Raw genomic sequence first — 17,501 nt, 5'->3', positions numbered from 1 at the left:
CTAGGAAATCTGGATCCACTAGGGGAGCCTTCATGACTGCTCCATACCTGCTGAAGGTCATCTGTGTCAATCTGGCATAAACGCCTTACTCCAGATCTTTAATGAAGCATAATTTCATTATCTTCTTAGCTCTTGTAATACAACCATTATCATTCTATCAGTTTCCTTGTTGTGAGAGTGTTTTAACCTCAAAGCACATCAATAAGGGATGCATTTGCATCTGAAGGTTGCAGTCACAGTAAACATGCCTGTTAGGTGGGATGTTGTTGTCTGTTTCATTCCATTCTTGGAATTGTCAGTCCTAAATGAGTGGCAATGGATTCGTGAGGGTTTAATTCTGAGAAAACTCTTACAGAGTGGCCTTTATATGTAAATACAAAACTGGTGACGAGTATGGTAATTTTAAAGTGTTAATCCTTACAGCTACATTTCCACAGGAGACTCTAAAAAGAAAAGGAGTACTTGTGGCACCTTAGAGACTAACAAATTTATTTGAGCATAAGCTTTCGTGAGCTACAGCTCACTTCATCGGATGCATTCAGCGGAAAATACAGTGGGGAGATTTATATACACAGAGAACATGAAACAATGGGTGTTACCATACACACTGTAACAAGAGTGATCAGGTAAGGTGAGCTATTACCAGCAGGGGCGGGGGGGAAGAGGGGGAACCTTTTGTAGTGATAATCAAGGTGGGCCATTTCCAGCAGTTGACAAGAATGTCTGAGGAACGGGGCGGGGGGAATAAACATGGGAAAATAGTTTTACTCTGTGTAATGACACATCCACTCCCAGTCTTTATTCAAGCCTAAATTGATTGTATCCAGGTTTCAGAGTAACAGCCGTGTTAGTCTGTATTCGCAAAAAGAAAAGGAGTACTTGTGGCACCTTAGAGACTAACCAATTTATTTGAGCATAAGCTTTCGTGAGCTACAGCTCGCTTCATCGGATGCATACTGTGGAAAATACAGAAGATGTTCTTATACATACAAACCATGAAAAAATGGGTGTTTACCCCTACAAAAGGTTTTCTCTCCCCCCACCCCACTCTCCTGCTGGTAATAGCTTATCTAAAGTGATCACTCTCCTTACAATGTGTATGATAATCAAGTTGGGCCATTTCCAGCACAAATCTAGGGTTTAACAAGAATGTCTGAGGAACGGGGGGGGGGGGGGGGTTGTTAGGAAAAAACAAGGGGAAATAGGCTTGAATAGAGACTGGGAGTGGCTAAGTCATTATGCAAGGTAACCTAAGTTAATTGTATCCAATTTGCAAATTAATTCCAATTCAGTAGTCTCTCACTGGAGTCTGGATTTGAAGTTTTTCTGTTGTAATATCGCAACTTTCATGTCTGTAATCGCGTGACCAGAGAGATTGAAGTGTTCTCCGACTGGTTTATGAATGTTATAATTCTTGACATCTGATTTGTGTCCATTTATTCTTTTACGTAGAGACTGTCCGGTTTGACCAATGTACATGGCAGAGGGGCATTGCTGGCACATGATGGCATATATCACATTGGTAGATGTGCAGGTGAACGAGCCTCTGATAGTGTGGCTGATGTTATTAGGCCCTGTGATGGTGTCCCCTGAATAGATATGTGGGCACAGTTGGCAACGGGCTTTGTTGCAAGGATAGGTTCCTGGGTTAGTGGTTCTGTTGTGTGGTATGTGGTTGCTGGTGAGTATTCACTTCAGGTTGGGGGGCTGTCTGTAGGCAAGGACTGGCCTGTCTCCCAAGATTTGTGAGAGTGTTGGGTCATCCTTCAGGATAGGTTGTAGATCCTTAATAATGCGTTGGAGGGGTTTTAGTTGGGGGCTGAAGGTGACGGCTAGTGGCGTTCTGTTATTTTCTTTGTTAGGCCTGTCCTGTAGTAGGTGACTTCTGGGAACTCTTCTGGCTCTCTCAATCTGTTTCTTCACTTCTGCAGGTGGGTACTGTAGTTGTAAGAATGCTTGATAGAGATCTTGTAGGTGTTTGTCTCTGTCTGAGGGGTTGGAGCAAATGCGGTTGTATCACAGAGCTTGGCTGTAGACAATGGATCGTGTGGTGTGGTCAGGGTGAAAGCTGGAGGCATATAGGTAGGAATAGCGGTTAGTAGGTTTCCGGTATAGGGTGGTGTTTATGTGACCATCGCTTATTAGCACCGTAGTGTCCAGGAAGTGGATCTCTTGTGTGGACTGGTCCTGGCTGAGGTTGATGGTGGGATGGAAATTGTAGAAATCATGGTGGAATTCCTCAAGGGCTTCTTTTCCATGGGTCCAGATGATGAAGATGTCATCAATGTAGCGCAAGTAGAGTAGGGGCATTAGGGGACGAGAGCTGAGGAAGCGTTGTTCTAAGTCAGCCATAAAAATGTTGGCATACTGTGGGGCCATGCGGGTACCCATAGCAGTGCTGCTGATTTGAAGGTATACATTGTCCCCAAATGTGAAATAGGTTTTCCCCCCCCGCTCTCCTGCTGGTAATAGCTCACCTTACCTGATCACTCTCGTTACAGTGTGTAGGGTAACACCCATTGTTTCATATTCTCTGTGTATATAAATCTCCCCACTTATTTTCCACTGAATGCATCCGATGAAGTGAGCTGTAGCTCACGAAAGCTTATGCTCAAATAAATTTGTTAGTCTCTAAGGTGCCACAAGTCCTCCTTTTCTTTTTGTGGATACAGACTAACACGGCTGCTACTCTGAAACAGTAGACTGTGAGATTTTAACTGTGTGACTCCCTCTGACTTTTAATGGGAATGACATGGCTCAAAATCTGTTGGCTGCTTGGAAACTGTAGGGGTAAATTGTTCATAACCTTTCAAAGTACTAATTTATGGACACCTTTGGATGCTGTGTGTGTATAATGCGCACATATTCAGTATTTATGAGTTTTACAAGTAACTGTTATGCGCTATTTTGAATGTACCCTATAAATTCAGTATTTGGTACTAGATATTGGCTCAACTTCTTGCAAGTGTATGTCAGCACAACCTGACCTAAAATGCAATGGGGCAGGAGGAAGGGAGGATTGGGCTTTCAGAGCCTGTCTCTGAATTGGATCAAATGACGTTACTACTGCTGTTTTTCAAAGAAAGAGTGAGGAAATGCGAAAAACCAAACTGTGGTTAGTAGTGTGTATCTGTGAACCCTGGCTGAAATCTCAGTGAGCAAAACCAAGCCTATGGGCTAATCAGAGTTCTCCCTGTAGCTGAACGTGAAAGAAAGCTGCACTCATTTTGCATAGTGCAGCACTGTGAATGTTCAGATCACCAGAAGTAATTTTTGTGTGTGCTCATATGTAAGTAATGACATGTGTTTGAAAACTCAGGCAAGTGATATAGTGAGGAATGTGTACAGTGGCTAGAGCAGGGAATTGGGAATTCACTGTGTGATCTGTCATTTATTATAATAATATGTAGCTCTTATATAGCACTTTTCATCAGTAGATCTCAAAGCGCTTTACAAAGGAGGCCAGTAACACAATCCTCATTGTACACATGCTAAGTGTTGACAAACAGTCTGGGTGATGGAGGATATGCATACACCATCACCTATGCACACAGTTTTTGAGTTCAGTCACCTGTGGTGATTAGATTAGATAGTGAACTCACGGGGGCAAGGAATATGTCTTTTTCAGCACGTAGCACAATGGGGCCTTAGGCCTGAATGGGCCCTTTGGGTGTTAGCATTAAACTAATAATGATGATCATTAGGGTGTAAAATGTAGAGTTGAGAGGACTACCATAACTACTTGATTTAGTTGGGGTTGGTCCTGCTTTCAGCAAGAGGTTTGACTAGATGACCTCCTGAGGTCTCTTCCAACCCTAATTTTCTATGATTCTACTTGATGCCTTGCACAAATCAGGTCAACTTCTGCAGCCCAATTCCCCAGCTTTACACCTGTGTCGCAGCACTGATTTCAGTAGAGTTACTGTCAGTTTACACAGGGTAAGAAAGCAGTGAATTGGGCCCCTAAATTCTGTTCACATGATTGCAGTCAAATACTGCAGAAGCAAATTCAAAGCCTGGATTGATGTCCATTGTCGATTCTGGCCCTGAACATCTCTGTGACTCTAGTTTCTAGCTTTAAAATAATTCCCGCATTTGTAAAGTGTTTTGTGATCTTCTGATGCAAATCATTTAAGAAGTGCCATGTTTTTATTATTATTATTAATAAAATCGGCATCTCTGAGCTTCCACCTTACTGAAGATAGATATAATATCTGTGCTGCTTTACACTTGGATATTGTGAGAACTTGAACATTTCGTTTAAACTATTACTTCTCTTTGAGTGTTAATGTAGCATAAAACAGAATTGAAAAGTGGCTTACAATCTTCTATCCTTGGTTGCCAGGGGGGAGATTCAGGCGGTATCCTTGGGATCAGGGCCCCATAGTGCAGGGGAACAGGAAAGCAGCAGTGAATGACAGCGCTGGGAGATATCTGACTTGGCTGGCCCCTGAGGAAAGAAAATGGAAAAAAGGACCAATCTCTTCAGGATGCACTATGTAACTAGGCTTCCTGGGACATCTACGAGAGATGGAGGCATCTTTTGTGAAAGGCAGGGGGAACAATGGAGGAAAAGTTTGGGAGATGTCTGGGGGAACTTGTTAGTAGGAAGGTTTTTCCTGAGCAGGGGGAAGGAGCAATTTGTCCGCATGTTTTTTTAGAGAACCCCAAAGGTCTGGTGGGTCCAGCGTTTGTTTAGTCGTAATCTATCCCCTGCGGAAACAGATATTGTCCTAAATATTGTCACTTCTCAGAAAGATGGCTGCCATTATCAGAAAGGTCAAAGAAGCCAATAATAATGATAAAGTCAGCTTTCAAAGACAGCACAATGTTTTTCAGCAGATGGTTTCTATTTCTGGGATTTTTTTCAGTTTCATGAGTGCATGAGTTCCCTTGACCCATGGGTCCAGAAATGACTTTTTTGAGCCTATGCAGTGCCTTGATTTGTGATATTGCATTGAAGTCAATGAGTGTTAAATGCCTAGACTGCTTAGGCACCTCGAGGGATTTTCAAAAATGTCTATCTGCATCTTTAGGACACTAAATAGTTTTGAAAACTGGCCCTAAGCCTCTGTGTTGCTGTACCGATGGTTTGCATTAGAAATAGGCCTGAACCAAAATCTCACAGCCAAGCATACCCTAAGTTTTGGAGTGAGTTCAGATCTGGATCTGAAACTCAGGGTTGGCTCCTATCAGCATCCTGTATCAGTACCATGGATCTGAACATCCTCAGTCTTTGAGAAGGGACAGTTGCAGAACATAGGCCCCTGTTAATCACAATGGGCCAGCAATCCATGAGGCTAAGCCCAGAGGAATGGGCAGTGTATAGCTGCCACTTCAGGGAGATATTGTGTATCTCAGAGAACAAGACTGTGCACCTACCACTCCTCACCACAGGCCCCTGATGAACAAGTTAGAGAGGGAAAAGCAGTGGGCGGAGCCTAGGTTCCACCTGACCAACACTCCAGACAGCAGCACGGACCTGGCGTGAATGAAAACATAAGCGACACTAATAGGAAGGCTTCAGTAAATTACCTTCCCCTGGGGTAGCACGGCTGCCGGGCTACCAATTGCCAGCCCTGTCACACGTTCCCACAGTCCAGCTGGACGATTTATGCAACCAGCTATACTGCAGGGATGGCCCTGAACTTGTGCCTCCTAACTATTGCGATGCCAGGGTGGAAAGAAGGGGAGGGGCCCAATAGTGGGGCCAGTTTCCCTCAGCAGCCAGAGATCTCCCCCCTGCTGCTCCCAGAGGGCTCTGAGTACGCATTCACCTCCAGACACCCCCAAACAGCTTTCAGAACACCCCCCAGATAGCACCTCCAGATATCCTCCGCACCCACCCCTCCAACTACCTTCCAGCACCCACCTTTGTAAGCCACAGCAGTCATGTTTTGTGCAGCTCTGTTTCCCATCCTTCCCACTGCCCGGAACAGGGTCTGTGAGAGAAATCCGTGACACTTTTATCCATGAGAAACACTGCACATGGAGCTGCGCAAAACCGTGGCAGCCAGGTGCTGCCCTTTATCCATGGCTGAGTCTAAAAGCTCAAACTAGCTCTTCCCCCCCCCGCAGTTAAAACTCAGTAGCAGGGGTGAAAGTAGCTCCAGACACTTACCAGTACGGGGCTGGCTCTGGCCTCGGGCGGAAGGGGCCGGACTGGGGGTCAGCATCCCCCAGCCAGCCCTTCCAGGCCGCCTGGCCCGCACTGCCTGGGGCTCCAGTGGCGATTTAAAGGGCCCGGGGCTCCGGACGCTGCTGCCGCAGTCGCAGCAGCGGCGTCCGGAGCCCCAGGCCCTTTAAATCGCCTACCCCAGGGCAGCTGCTCCCTTTGCCCCCACACCCATCGGCAGCCATTGGGGGGGCAAAAGGGGCAGGGACGTTAAAGTGCTGCCGCAGCAAAGGACCATCCTGCTTTAACATCCCTGCCCCTTTTGCTTCCCCTGTCGGCAGCCCTGCTGGTATGGACCCTACCGGCAGGGCTGCCGACGGGGGAGGCAAAAGGGGCAGGGACATTAAAGCACTGCCGTGGCAGTGCTTTAATGTGGCCTGCGTAGGGACCGGTGCGGGTTCTTACCAGTATGCCATACCGGCCTGTACCGACTCATTTTCACCCCTGCTCAGTAACCATGTAAAACCAACATGGTGCCTCAGCTAAAATGGTAGCTGATAACTATTAATGGCCACGATTTTTTCCAAAATAGAAACCTACATTTATGTAGTCAGACATCCATATCTAGGCACCTGATTTTCACAAGTGTCCAGCAGCTCGGATTTTTTTCTTGGGTAGTGTGTATGTCCCCTTGTCCCCTCTGTGCTTCTGATGGGATTATGGGTATTGAAAACTAAATTAAGTGAGTAAACTGTTACTATGAGTTCCCAGGTCTCCTAGTGCAGTGGCTCTCAACCTTTCCAGACTACTATACCTCTTTCAGGAGTCTGATTTGTTTTGCATGCCCCCAAGTTTCACCTCACTTAAAAACTATTGGCTTACAAAATCGGACATAAAAATTCAAGTGTCACAGCACACTATTACTGAAAAATTGCTTACTCTCTTATTTTTACCATATGATTACGAAATAAATCAATTGGAATATAAATATTGTACTTACATTTCAGTGTACAGAGTAGTATAAACAAATCGTACAAAATTTTAGTTTGTACTGACTTTGCTAGTGCTTTTTATGTATCCTGTTGTAAGACTAGGCAGATATCTAGATGAGTTGATGTCCCCCTGGAAGATCTCTGCGTACTCCCAGGGGTACGCTTACCTCTGGTTGAGAACCACTGGCCTAATGCATCTGGGGAAAGCTTAACTTCAAGAGAGCATATTTCTCCTGGGAAGAAAGGGCAGTGTATTCCAGTGGCTGAAGCACAGGAGAAGTTCTAACCCTAGCTCTGCTATTGACTCATTTACAGCCTATTAAGTATTTACATGGGGAACAAATATTTAATAAGAGGCTCTTCAGCCTAGCAGAGAAAGGTAGAACACAATCCAGTGGCTGGAACTTGAAGCTAGACAAATTCAGACTGGAAATAAGGTGGACATTTTTGACAGTGAAGATAATTAACCATTGAAACCATTTACCAAAGATCATGGTAGATTCTGCATCACTGGAAATATTTAAATCAAGATTGGATGTTTTCCTATGCAGTATGCTCTAGGAATTATTTTGGGGATGTTCTATGGCCTGTTCTATACAGGAGGTCAGACTGGATGATCACAACGGTCCCTTCTGGCCTTGGAATCTCTGATATCTATGAAAGAGCAGTGCCTAAATGTCTTATCTGGACCTTAGTCTCTCTGTGCCTCATTTCCCCATATGTACAATAGGGATAATAACATTTTCCTACCTCCCAGGGTGGTTGTGAGGATAAAGAGAGCAAAGACTGTGAGGCACCCAGATACTGCAGGAATGGTGGGTATATGTAAGTGGCTTACATAGATAGGACCTGTTCTTTTCATTATGCTGTTTCATAATTCATGTAGGGCTTGATGGTGCCCCAGACTAATTGGCCCTATTCAGGTACATTGGAGACTCAGAACCCCACTTGTATCTGTGCATGGGCTACGCAATCTTTGGTTTGGGTGGAAAGGATGGGGAATGGAAAGAGCCTTCAGTCTACCCAGCAGCACAGCTGAACTGGCTTGTGGGGTACCATAATTTCCTACTGGTACAGGCCAGCAGCAACATGGAGGAAACAGAGAGGGAATTTTTCCTCTTGGAGGCACAATTCCTTCCCTGCACCATTCCCTGGGCAACACAGCTATGTGCTACTCCCTACTCAGGGCTTGGGGCCACCCCAGCCCTTAAAGTACAGCTCAGACATATTCAGTGATTTTTATCGTTACTCAGAGAACAAATGAACAGCTAATTCTTTAGGTCATTATAAAACCTTGATTCTAATTACTTCATTGCATTGTTTTAAACTCTAGAAAATCCTTTGAGTTTGAAGATGCTTCAAGCCTACAGTCTTTGTACCCTCCCTCCCCAACTGAGAACGGTACAGAGAGCCAGCATAAGTTTGGATCCAAGAGCACTTTAGAGGAGAATGCCTATGAAGACATTGTAGGTAAGGACCTGTTACAGCACATGAAATAGCTACTTGATGTTGAGCAATTGTGGTTAGACAATACATTGTTGAACACATGCCCTGAACAAGAACTCTCAGCTGCTGCCAGTAAGGAGAAATGAAATGGGGGTGGAAGGGAGGTAAAGGGGCTGATGCATCAGAGCAAATGCATTATTCACAGTCTGCACGCAGGAGGTCTTGATTCCTTCAAACCTCATTGAATGGTCTTATTGGAAACAGATTGGTCAGCCATCCTTGTGCTTTTCATGGACTAACTCACTGTTTCCTAAGGTCTTGGCTTGAAGCCACAGTGGGTTTAAAATGTGCGGGGGGAGGGGAAGGAACAATAGATGCAGAGTTTACAGAACTATCAAGCAGCAGGACTGTTCTTCTTGGAGTTGTGTGGTCAGCCTAAGCTCTGGAGGACTTCTGTGGGGACTGTCCCATAGCAATTGTTCTGTGATCTCCCCTCACTCCTCGTTGACTGGATTGGTTACATAGAATTTCATCTTCCTGTGCTGTCAGGAATGCAGAACATTGTCTTGATTAAGCCACAGAAATAAAAATAATCTTCCTCAGCCCAAGAAGAAAATGACTGGTCCTTCCTACTTGTGTACATTCTTTTAACATATGCCCGTCGAAAGGAATGTTGTTATAATAGGCACTAGGAACTCGAACCACAGATTTTCCATATGGGTGAGGAGCGCCTGCATTTTATTTGATTTTTTAGAAGGGTGCCCAGCTGGCATTCCTGCACACTGAAGCATTCTCATGTGTACGAGACCAGTTGACAGTGGCGATGCAAGTCTTCTTCCCACCCCCCACACCAAAGGGGGGGTCTGTCTGTCTTATCTAGCTGTGATACTAAAGCACCTGTCGCTATTGCTGTGGTGTCTAGAGGTTGTGGAGAAAAATGGAATTTGATCTTGCAAGGGGCTGAGCACATTCAACTCCCATCGAAGCCAGTGGCAGTTGAGGATTCTCAGTACCGAGCAGAACTGTGCCTACGGTGGGATCTTCCCAGAAGGAAGAGTCAGTCCTCCTTATTCCTTGGTTTAGCTGTCTGCTTTTATCTTCCTTTGGTTTATGCTTTGCCAAAGAGGTAAGTCTCAAAGCGGTGAACAGAGTTATTCTTCTCCCATCTATTTTGTGGCAGCACCCATGAGCTGTGGGCCTGTTGTTGAGAAGGCTCTCCCTCTGGCTCCCTTGAGCTTACAGCTGGGCTCCGTTAGTTGAAATGCTGCTGAAGTGGCACATCCTGGCAGGAGATGCTGCCCTTGGACTAGCATGGGTCTATCCCACTAAGGGACTTCGCAGGTTAGTGACAGAGCCTGGCAGTGAAAGCCAGCGTACTTCATCCCTCTCCTAGAGGGACCAGCACTCAAAGTGAGAGAGCATTTGATTTGCCAGCCCATTCAGCCTTTGTTTTGCCAATTAGTTGTGGTTTTCTGTAATGTGTGCAGTCGATCGCTCCTGGTTGGGGTCAGATTACCTTACTAGGGAAACAAAAACCTGCTAAAATATTCCTCACACTCTTTGTTTAATTTTTTTAAAGTGCAGTGGAGAACCTGATAACTAATATGGATGGACAGATAAAGCTGGCCTTATGGCTATAACAGTGTCTCTTTGTTCATCCTTCAGGCCAAATTCTGCCCTTCGGAGGGCAGCTCCCATGGACTTCAGTGTAAATCTGGCACGCACACAAACACACACACCTGAAGGCAGAATTTGCCCCTTTGTGTTTTAAAACAGCTCAGCTGTGCTTTCCAGTTCTCTCACTCGAAGAAGATGCTCTCAGAACTGCAGGGGTACTCCTGTCCCATCTGTGCACATAAACCTGCACCAGAGGCTGTGTAGGCAGAAGAATACACTTGGCATGAAGAGTTTTCACTAGTAATTGCAGAACTTCTACATAAGCTGACAGACCCCCTGGGTAGCTGACATGGGGAAACCATATTGCACGTTACATTACACATCACTGCTCAGGGACTGTCAACACGCTGCCAGATGTTAGTTAGTAACACTTGTTTTCCCCCTTTCCGTGGTTTTTTTACATTGTAAAATCAAAACAAATGCTCAGCATTGGCAAGAATATGCCTTTTAGCCAAATAGGGTCCAGTATAATAGAATAATAATTTGCTCTTCTACCTTCTGAGAACTATAAACTTGCTCCTGGAAGATTATAACTTGGGTACATTGACAGGGCACTGGGGAGAGTCTGCAGTGTTTCTGATCTGTGGATAAACAGAGAACTTCATTGTTTTCTACTTCTTTCTAACAGTCTCTTTTCCAAAGTGCTACATTCAATACATGCTGTGAGGAAAGAATACCTAATGAATATAATTCTTTATAGAAGCCAACACATATTAATAGAGTAAAGCCAAAGCAAAGCAGTTTGATCTCAGCCTTTAATGAAAATCTGCTCGTGTAGTCTACTTGATCATTTGTCATCTAACATTGTATGTCATAATTAATACCTAACTGGTAGTTTTAGGCCCAAATCTTTAAAGAGCACTTTTGTATGTGCCATCATAGATTGTGCTCATGCAAGCCAGCTGCATGCAAGAGTCCATTTTGTAGATTTGGGCTTAAGTCATGGAAAGAAATCACTTTCTGTCACTGCTGACTGGGTTTGCAGATGAATGCTTGACCTAGAGGTGAAAATCTGTCTAGCCCATAACTGATTGCCTGAGACTGATTGCCTGAGTCATCTAGTCACCTAAAGCCTTACTAGTGACTAGCTGACCATGACTGTAGTAATACAGAAAGTTTTGCCAAAATAAATATGAATAATGCTGGTAACTGTACAAAAAGCAGGGAATCTCAGGCATTGCCATGGAGTTGTTTGCTCCTGGGACAAGGCTGCAGAATTTTTCAAGGCCTACAAAATCTATACTTTTCATCCACCTCAAAGCTGCTTGCTTCTCATTCTGTCTAAACTCTGTCTTGGTGGATTCAGAATTAAACCCATGGGAGCTGTATTGTCTGCTGCTAGCATTTGTATTGTGAGCCATTGGTAGCAGAAGTCTGTCCTTTCATTGGGAAATGGATGGCAGTTGTGGATGCTTGTTTTCTCTGAGAGAGAATTATCTACAAGAGAGGAGTGTTTCTGAAAAGCTTTTATAGTATATGGGGCAGTGACATGAGCGCTATCTGATACTGAACTCTGTAATCAGAGCTAATATAGGGATCAAACTATTACCTTCAGGCATGCAAGGACCATTCATATTTATTGTTCTTTGGCAGTAGTTCCCTACTTGATAAACCTCACATTATCCTAATGTATATTTACACCATACTTTTGTCTTCCTTCCTCCATAGAGTGTTTTTCTTTTTCTTTGTCCAGGTTGGGGAGGGCAGGAAATTAGGGGGTGGTGGATTAATGTTGCTAATTTATTTTGTTTTTAATTTATATTAGTCAAAGAGCTGAACTGGTCTTTTACACAATATTTTTAAACTAATTGATAGAACTTTGACGTCCATTAAAGTACCTAAAGTACTAAATTGACGTCCATTAAAGTACCTAAATTGCAAGACAGAAGCTCTGTTTCATTTTGTAACATTTTTGTAATTTTCACAGATTAAATGTGAATTCAAGCAAGAGACGGGAAAACAATGATCCCTGCTGAACTGAGTAGTAAAATATTAGATAAAGAGGGGCACATTCCTGATATTATTCAGAGCTCAACTCAATGTGCATGGAACCATGTGGGCTTCATTTATCTTCCATACTGGAGATTGGTGGAATGTGACAGTCATAGTAAACTTTACATAATTTTGCTTCTTGTGGTTTAGAATGAACCTTTAATCAGACCCAAATTGCTGTGGCTTTATAAATTCAGTTGGGGAAACCTACCATGCTTGGCTTGGTATAAATTTAGAAAACTATCACAGCAATATAACAGAGATGTCTGAAAATGTTGCTTCTGCTGTTCTTGTAGACAGCAGTATTTCCTGCTATATGTGTCATATGTTTTCAGTTTTCCAGCCCCTTTCCCACTGATCAGTGAAGTCATTTTGAACGTTGTTATCTAATTAAGTCTAATCTCTGGTATTTCTAAAGCACCTCTCACCTTAGTGTCTAGCCTTTAGAAGAGAGCAAATGATGTTATTGCCACTGACGGTGAACTAAATGAGCATGAGATGAAGACAATGCACACAACAGTTACTCTCCACAGTCGTAAAATGTTGGTGAAAAATCGATAAAATGATGATTAAAAGACAATCGAACAAGAAAACGGGCAATGATTCATATTAGAAAATAGATTATTTTGAAAAATCTAATTTTACAAGTACCGTAAGAGTTTATTCATGCCAAGAAACACTTGTTACCTTCTGAACCATCAGAGTTTTAGGGGTTCAACAGAATAGCTGGAGCTTGTCTCTAACAAGAGACTTTATAGAAAAGCCACTATTCAGTGGGGCTGCATGTGCTCAAAGAGTGTGTTGCATCTTAGCATGGAACTGGACATGGTCTCTCTGGCACCTCTGCAGTTGCCCTGTCCAAGAAGGATGCTACTCTTTTTGCTGAGAAATCTGCCTACCCCAACTGCTGACAAAAAAAAGTTTGCCTGAGAAGGGTGGGGCTGACTTACATTCTTTTTCTCCTTGGAGCTGTATTAATAGTGATCGTGTAATTAGAAGCTCTGCGGTTTCTTGTTTCTCTGCTACTTATGAAACCATGGAGACCTATTAAACACCCAGCCTTTGTACGTGTGTCAGACTGTTCTTCTAACAGGTGTAGTCCTTCACTGGACTTTTGTTTGAAATAGGATTTATTGCAGTCACATGCATTGGTGCAGAGACGCCTTGATCCCATGATAGATAAGGTTGTCGTTATATCTTGCCAGGTCATACACAAAAATTTGTTCATTTACTAAATTTCTGTCTTTAGCGGGTATGGATCTAAACAGGCTACATGTGATGATCTATTCTAACTGTAAAAATGTAGCAGATAAATTCATCATTACTGTGAGTCTTTCAACTGAGACTAGGTCTAGTTAACCTCAAATTATTTGGCTCCATAGTGTTCACTTAAATAGTAGGGAAGAATAACTCCCCTCCACATGAGGAATTTCTAGGTAGAATTCTGTGACGTGTTATACAGGAGAGTCAGACTATATCAGGGGTCAGCAACCTATGGCACGCGTGCCAAACACGGCACACAAGCCAATTTTTAATGGCACGCTGCTGTCTGCCGGACCTGGGCAGACAGCAGCGTGCCACTAAAAATCCTGCCCGGCCCGGCGTGCTCTTTTCCACCCCTCGCCCACTGCTCTCTCCTTGCAGGGCAGGCAAGCTTCACCCTCCCCCCGCCTTTTCCTCCAGCATGCAGGGTTCCTGCCCCTCCTCCTCTCCCTCCCTGCAGCCGGTCAGCTGACGGCCCTTGCCAGGGAGCAAGAGAGGTAAAAGCGGAGCCGCAGCGCGCTCTCTGCTCCGGGGACCTTGGGGAAGGGGGTGGAATCAGGGCATATCCCCTCCAGCCCCCTGCTGTGAGCCGCTCAAGGCAGGGGGCTGAGAGCACCCCCATGACCCCAGCCCACACCCCCCAGCCCTCTGCCCTGACCCCTGCACCCCTCACACCCCCCAGACCTCTGCTCTGACCCCTGCACCCTCCTCACACACACCCAGCCCCGTGCCCTGACCCCTGCACCCCCCCCCACAACCCCAGCCCTGACTCTGGCACCCCCCACACATATCCAGCCCCCCCCCAGCCCCCTGCCCTGACTGCTGCACCCTCCTCACACACCCCCAACCCCCTGCCCTGACTCTTGCACCCCCCACATCCCCACTCTCACCCTGAGCACCAAACGGGAGCTCCTGCACACACACACACTCCCACCTGCACCCCTCACACCAAATGGGAGCTGCCCAGGTAAGCACTCCACACCCAAACCTCCTGCCCCAACCCTGAGCCCCCTCCCTCATTCCAGCTCCTGGCCAGACCCTGCAGCCCAACCCCCAGCCTGCTTCTTCAACCCCAGCCCTGTTCTCAGCACACTCCCACCCTCATCTCAGTGCAGAGAGAGGAAGAGAATGGCTAGAACCAGGGAGAAAGTAGGTACCTACTCAATGTGGACAGAGCCGGGACTTAAGACAAGCAGCAGACTGAGCAGGGCCGGCAGCCAGGACCCTGGCTGGCAGGAGCCAGTGGACGGAACCCCAGACCGGCAGTGGGCTGAGTGGCAGCGGGCTGAGCCGCTCAGCCCACTGCCAGTCTGGGGTCCCGGCCATCGGCCCCGCTCAGCCCACTGCCAGTCTGGGGTTCTGGCTGCCAGCCCCTTGCCAGCCGGAGTCCCGGCCGCAGGCCCCGCTCAGCCTGCTGCTGGCCTAGGTGAACGAACCCCAGGCCAGCAACAGGCTGAGCAGGCCAGCGGCGTAAGATCAGCATTTTAATTTAATTTTAATTGAAACTTCTTAAACATTTTGAAAACCTTGTTTACATACGACAATAGTTTAGTTATATAATATATAGACTTATAGAGAGAGACCTTCTAAAAAACGTTAAAATGTATTACTGGCACGCAAAACCTTAAATTAACGTGAATAAATGAAGACTCGGCACACCACTTCTGAAAGGTTGCCGACCCCTGGACTATATAATCATAATGGTCTTTTTGGGCCTGAAAGCCTATTAAATCTATGAGAAACAATGGAGATATGCTGATTTACATCAGCGGAGAATCTGACCCTTTGATTTTAAGCAGGTCTGGCTCAAGAACAAGGATGTATAAGTACAGTACCTACAAGGAAATTCCCCTTGTTTAAAAAAAAAAAAAATTAAGCAAATTGACTTTGGGACGCGGACGTGTAGTAACAGAACATGGGGAGGGAGCACTTTTCCTTGCACTATTGCACTCTGCCTTGCACAATACACAGGGAGGACACTACATAATAGACGGAACTTGGAATGCTCCAAATGCTTAGTACACACAGGGCCAGATTCACTTTGTCTAGAGTGGAGAGGGGTAAGTGATATCCTGTCCCCAAGCCCCCAGAAGTGACAGATGTGCCACAGAAGAGGGCCAGTTGTGATATTGTCACTGCCTTCCACTAAGCATTCCTTTCAGTCAGGGGCAGGTTTCAGTTTGTGGCCAGGACTCCATGGGCACTCCACTGCTAATGGGACGTATTGAACAAGTTTGTATCCTGGCTAGGGTTGGTAACATGCCCTAGTTGTTTAATGCTGCATACTTTGGGGTTGTATTAGCCCGTTCTCCCTAATCCTTGGCAGATTTTCTGACAGGATCTTTTCCCCCCCAGTCTGTACTCTTCTGCCAGAATAGCTCCAGGGCTGAATCTATCCCATTAGCTAATTGTTTTCCATAAATCCATTTGTAGGAGATAAGTAAGTGCCTGATACTGCCCCTATGAGAGTTTTGCTCTTGTCTTCAGTAGGATCAGGATCAGGCCGCAAGTATTATTATGTCCATATTGCAGAAGGGGATACTGGCACACATAAGTTTAGTGACTTGCCCAAGGCCACATTGGGGAGTCAGTGTCAGAACTTGGACTAGAACTCACTAGTAGCAGGCTCCTGGCTCAGGGTTAGAATTAGACCACTAGACCGTGTCTCTCTGGCTCACTGTTATGGTTGATATAATCAGCAATGTGGGGGGTTTCTTGTTCATAAAGGTTAGATAGATTTTCAACCACCATTTAAAATATAATGTAGAATGAACAAGCATGGAAGATAGATACCAACAAATATCCACAGTCAGGAAGTGCCCTTGTAGAACCTGATCCAGTGAAATAGGAACTGCATTTGAAAAGCTGTCAAGCTTCTAGATAGACAAGATATTAAAGAAGGACAGAGAATACAGAAAGCCGGAGGAGTGAAAGGATAGTCAGTGGCATTTGTTGGTATCGTGCACATATCTGTCCAAAAATCATTACATTCATTAATCAGGGTCCCAACTGTCGATTATAAGAAAACAAGATGATTTTATTTTAAAGTTGGGCTATGAAGTTCATGTCCAGATCTGGATGCTAATCCCCTGAAAGCATGGAGGCATTTGGATCTGGGATTTGGGCAGTGCCCATTATAGTGATAGGCGCTAGCTTTAAAGTTTGGCTCTAGATTCAGATCTGATCTCTATTTCTCCCGCCCTCCACATCCAGAGTTTTACTTTGGCCTATTATGGGGACTGGAGACTGTCACAAATTCCTGATCTGGTTCCAAACTTCCCCAAAGTTCAGGGATGTCCAGAGCCAGGATTTTGGTTCAGACCCATCTCTCTTTTATTTGTCAAACATTCAGAAATTATTTGAGGCCAGACAAAATGCTCCTTTGAAGCCCTGTGAAGCTTCCAGTCAGCTGAACTATACATGATTTTTTTTTTTTTAAGATTGGCTTTAAATAAAAGGTGATAGTTAAGTTGTGTTGGAAATCTGGCCTTCTGAGAACAGATGTAAGGCAGGAAAAGGAGAGACACAGAAGAACTGAGCAGTTTAAAGTAGATGCAGCTGCTGTCAGCCACTGTGTGAGCTTTGATGTCTGCAGAATTGCTGCAGTCCACTGATGAAAATTGAAGGACTTGCAGTATTTCTAAAATAAGATGGAGTTTCTGAATGGGGTTCAAGCACCTCCTCCCCGTTTGCTTTGGGGGCTGTATAGTAAAGAGTTTACAGCATAGGGAGTTGCTCCCTAGAATGCCGAGACTGCAATGGTGGCTGGGCTTTGTGAGGAATATGTACTGGGAGGGAGGTTCTGTGAGCTCCCCTACTCATCACACCTGTTCACAAGCCACTCACAGTTGAGTCCTGTATGTTTCAATAGCCTATAGATAATTGGAAACTTTAACTAGTAAATGTTTGTAGCTGCACATGGCATTGTAAGGGTAGACAGAGACAATGCCAACTGAAATATCACACTTCTGTCTGAAATACCATTAGCTACTGATGTTACAACGAACACCTAAGAA

The 17,501-nt window shown here is 45.0% G+C and overlaps 1 protein-coding gene across 14 annotated transcripts in view; it reads left to right on the top strand.

Annotated features, from left to right (window-relative positions):
• Positions 1-17,501, top strand: part of DENND2B (DENN domain containing 2B) — a 294,903-nt gene that overhangs the window by 184,606 nt on the left and 92,796 nt on the right. For 12 of the 14 annotated variants that reach the window (XM_074954990.1, XM_074954988.1, XM_074954989.1 and 9 more), the window contains one exon: positions 8,441-8,577. The exons of the other annotated variants lie outside the window; for them this stretch is intronic. In XM_074954990.1, coding sequence (XP_074811091.1) covers positions 8,441-8,577 — 137 coding nt within the window. The remainder of the gene's footprint in view (positions 1-8,440; positions 8,578-17,501) is intronic. 14 annotated transcript variants of the gene reach the window in all.

The sequence above is a fragment of the Natator depressus genome, chromosome 6, assembly GCF_965152275.1.
Source record: "Natator depressus isolate rNatDep1 chromosome 6, rNatDep2.hap1, whole genome shotgun sequence".
Lineage (NCBI taxonomy): Eukaryota > Metazoa > Chordata > Testudines > Cheloniidae > Natator > Natator depressus.
Note: the sequence above shows the minus strand (reverse complement) of the source record. Positions and strands in the feature narration are given on the sequence as shown.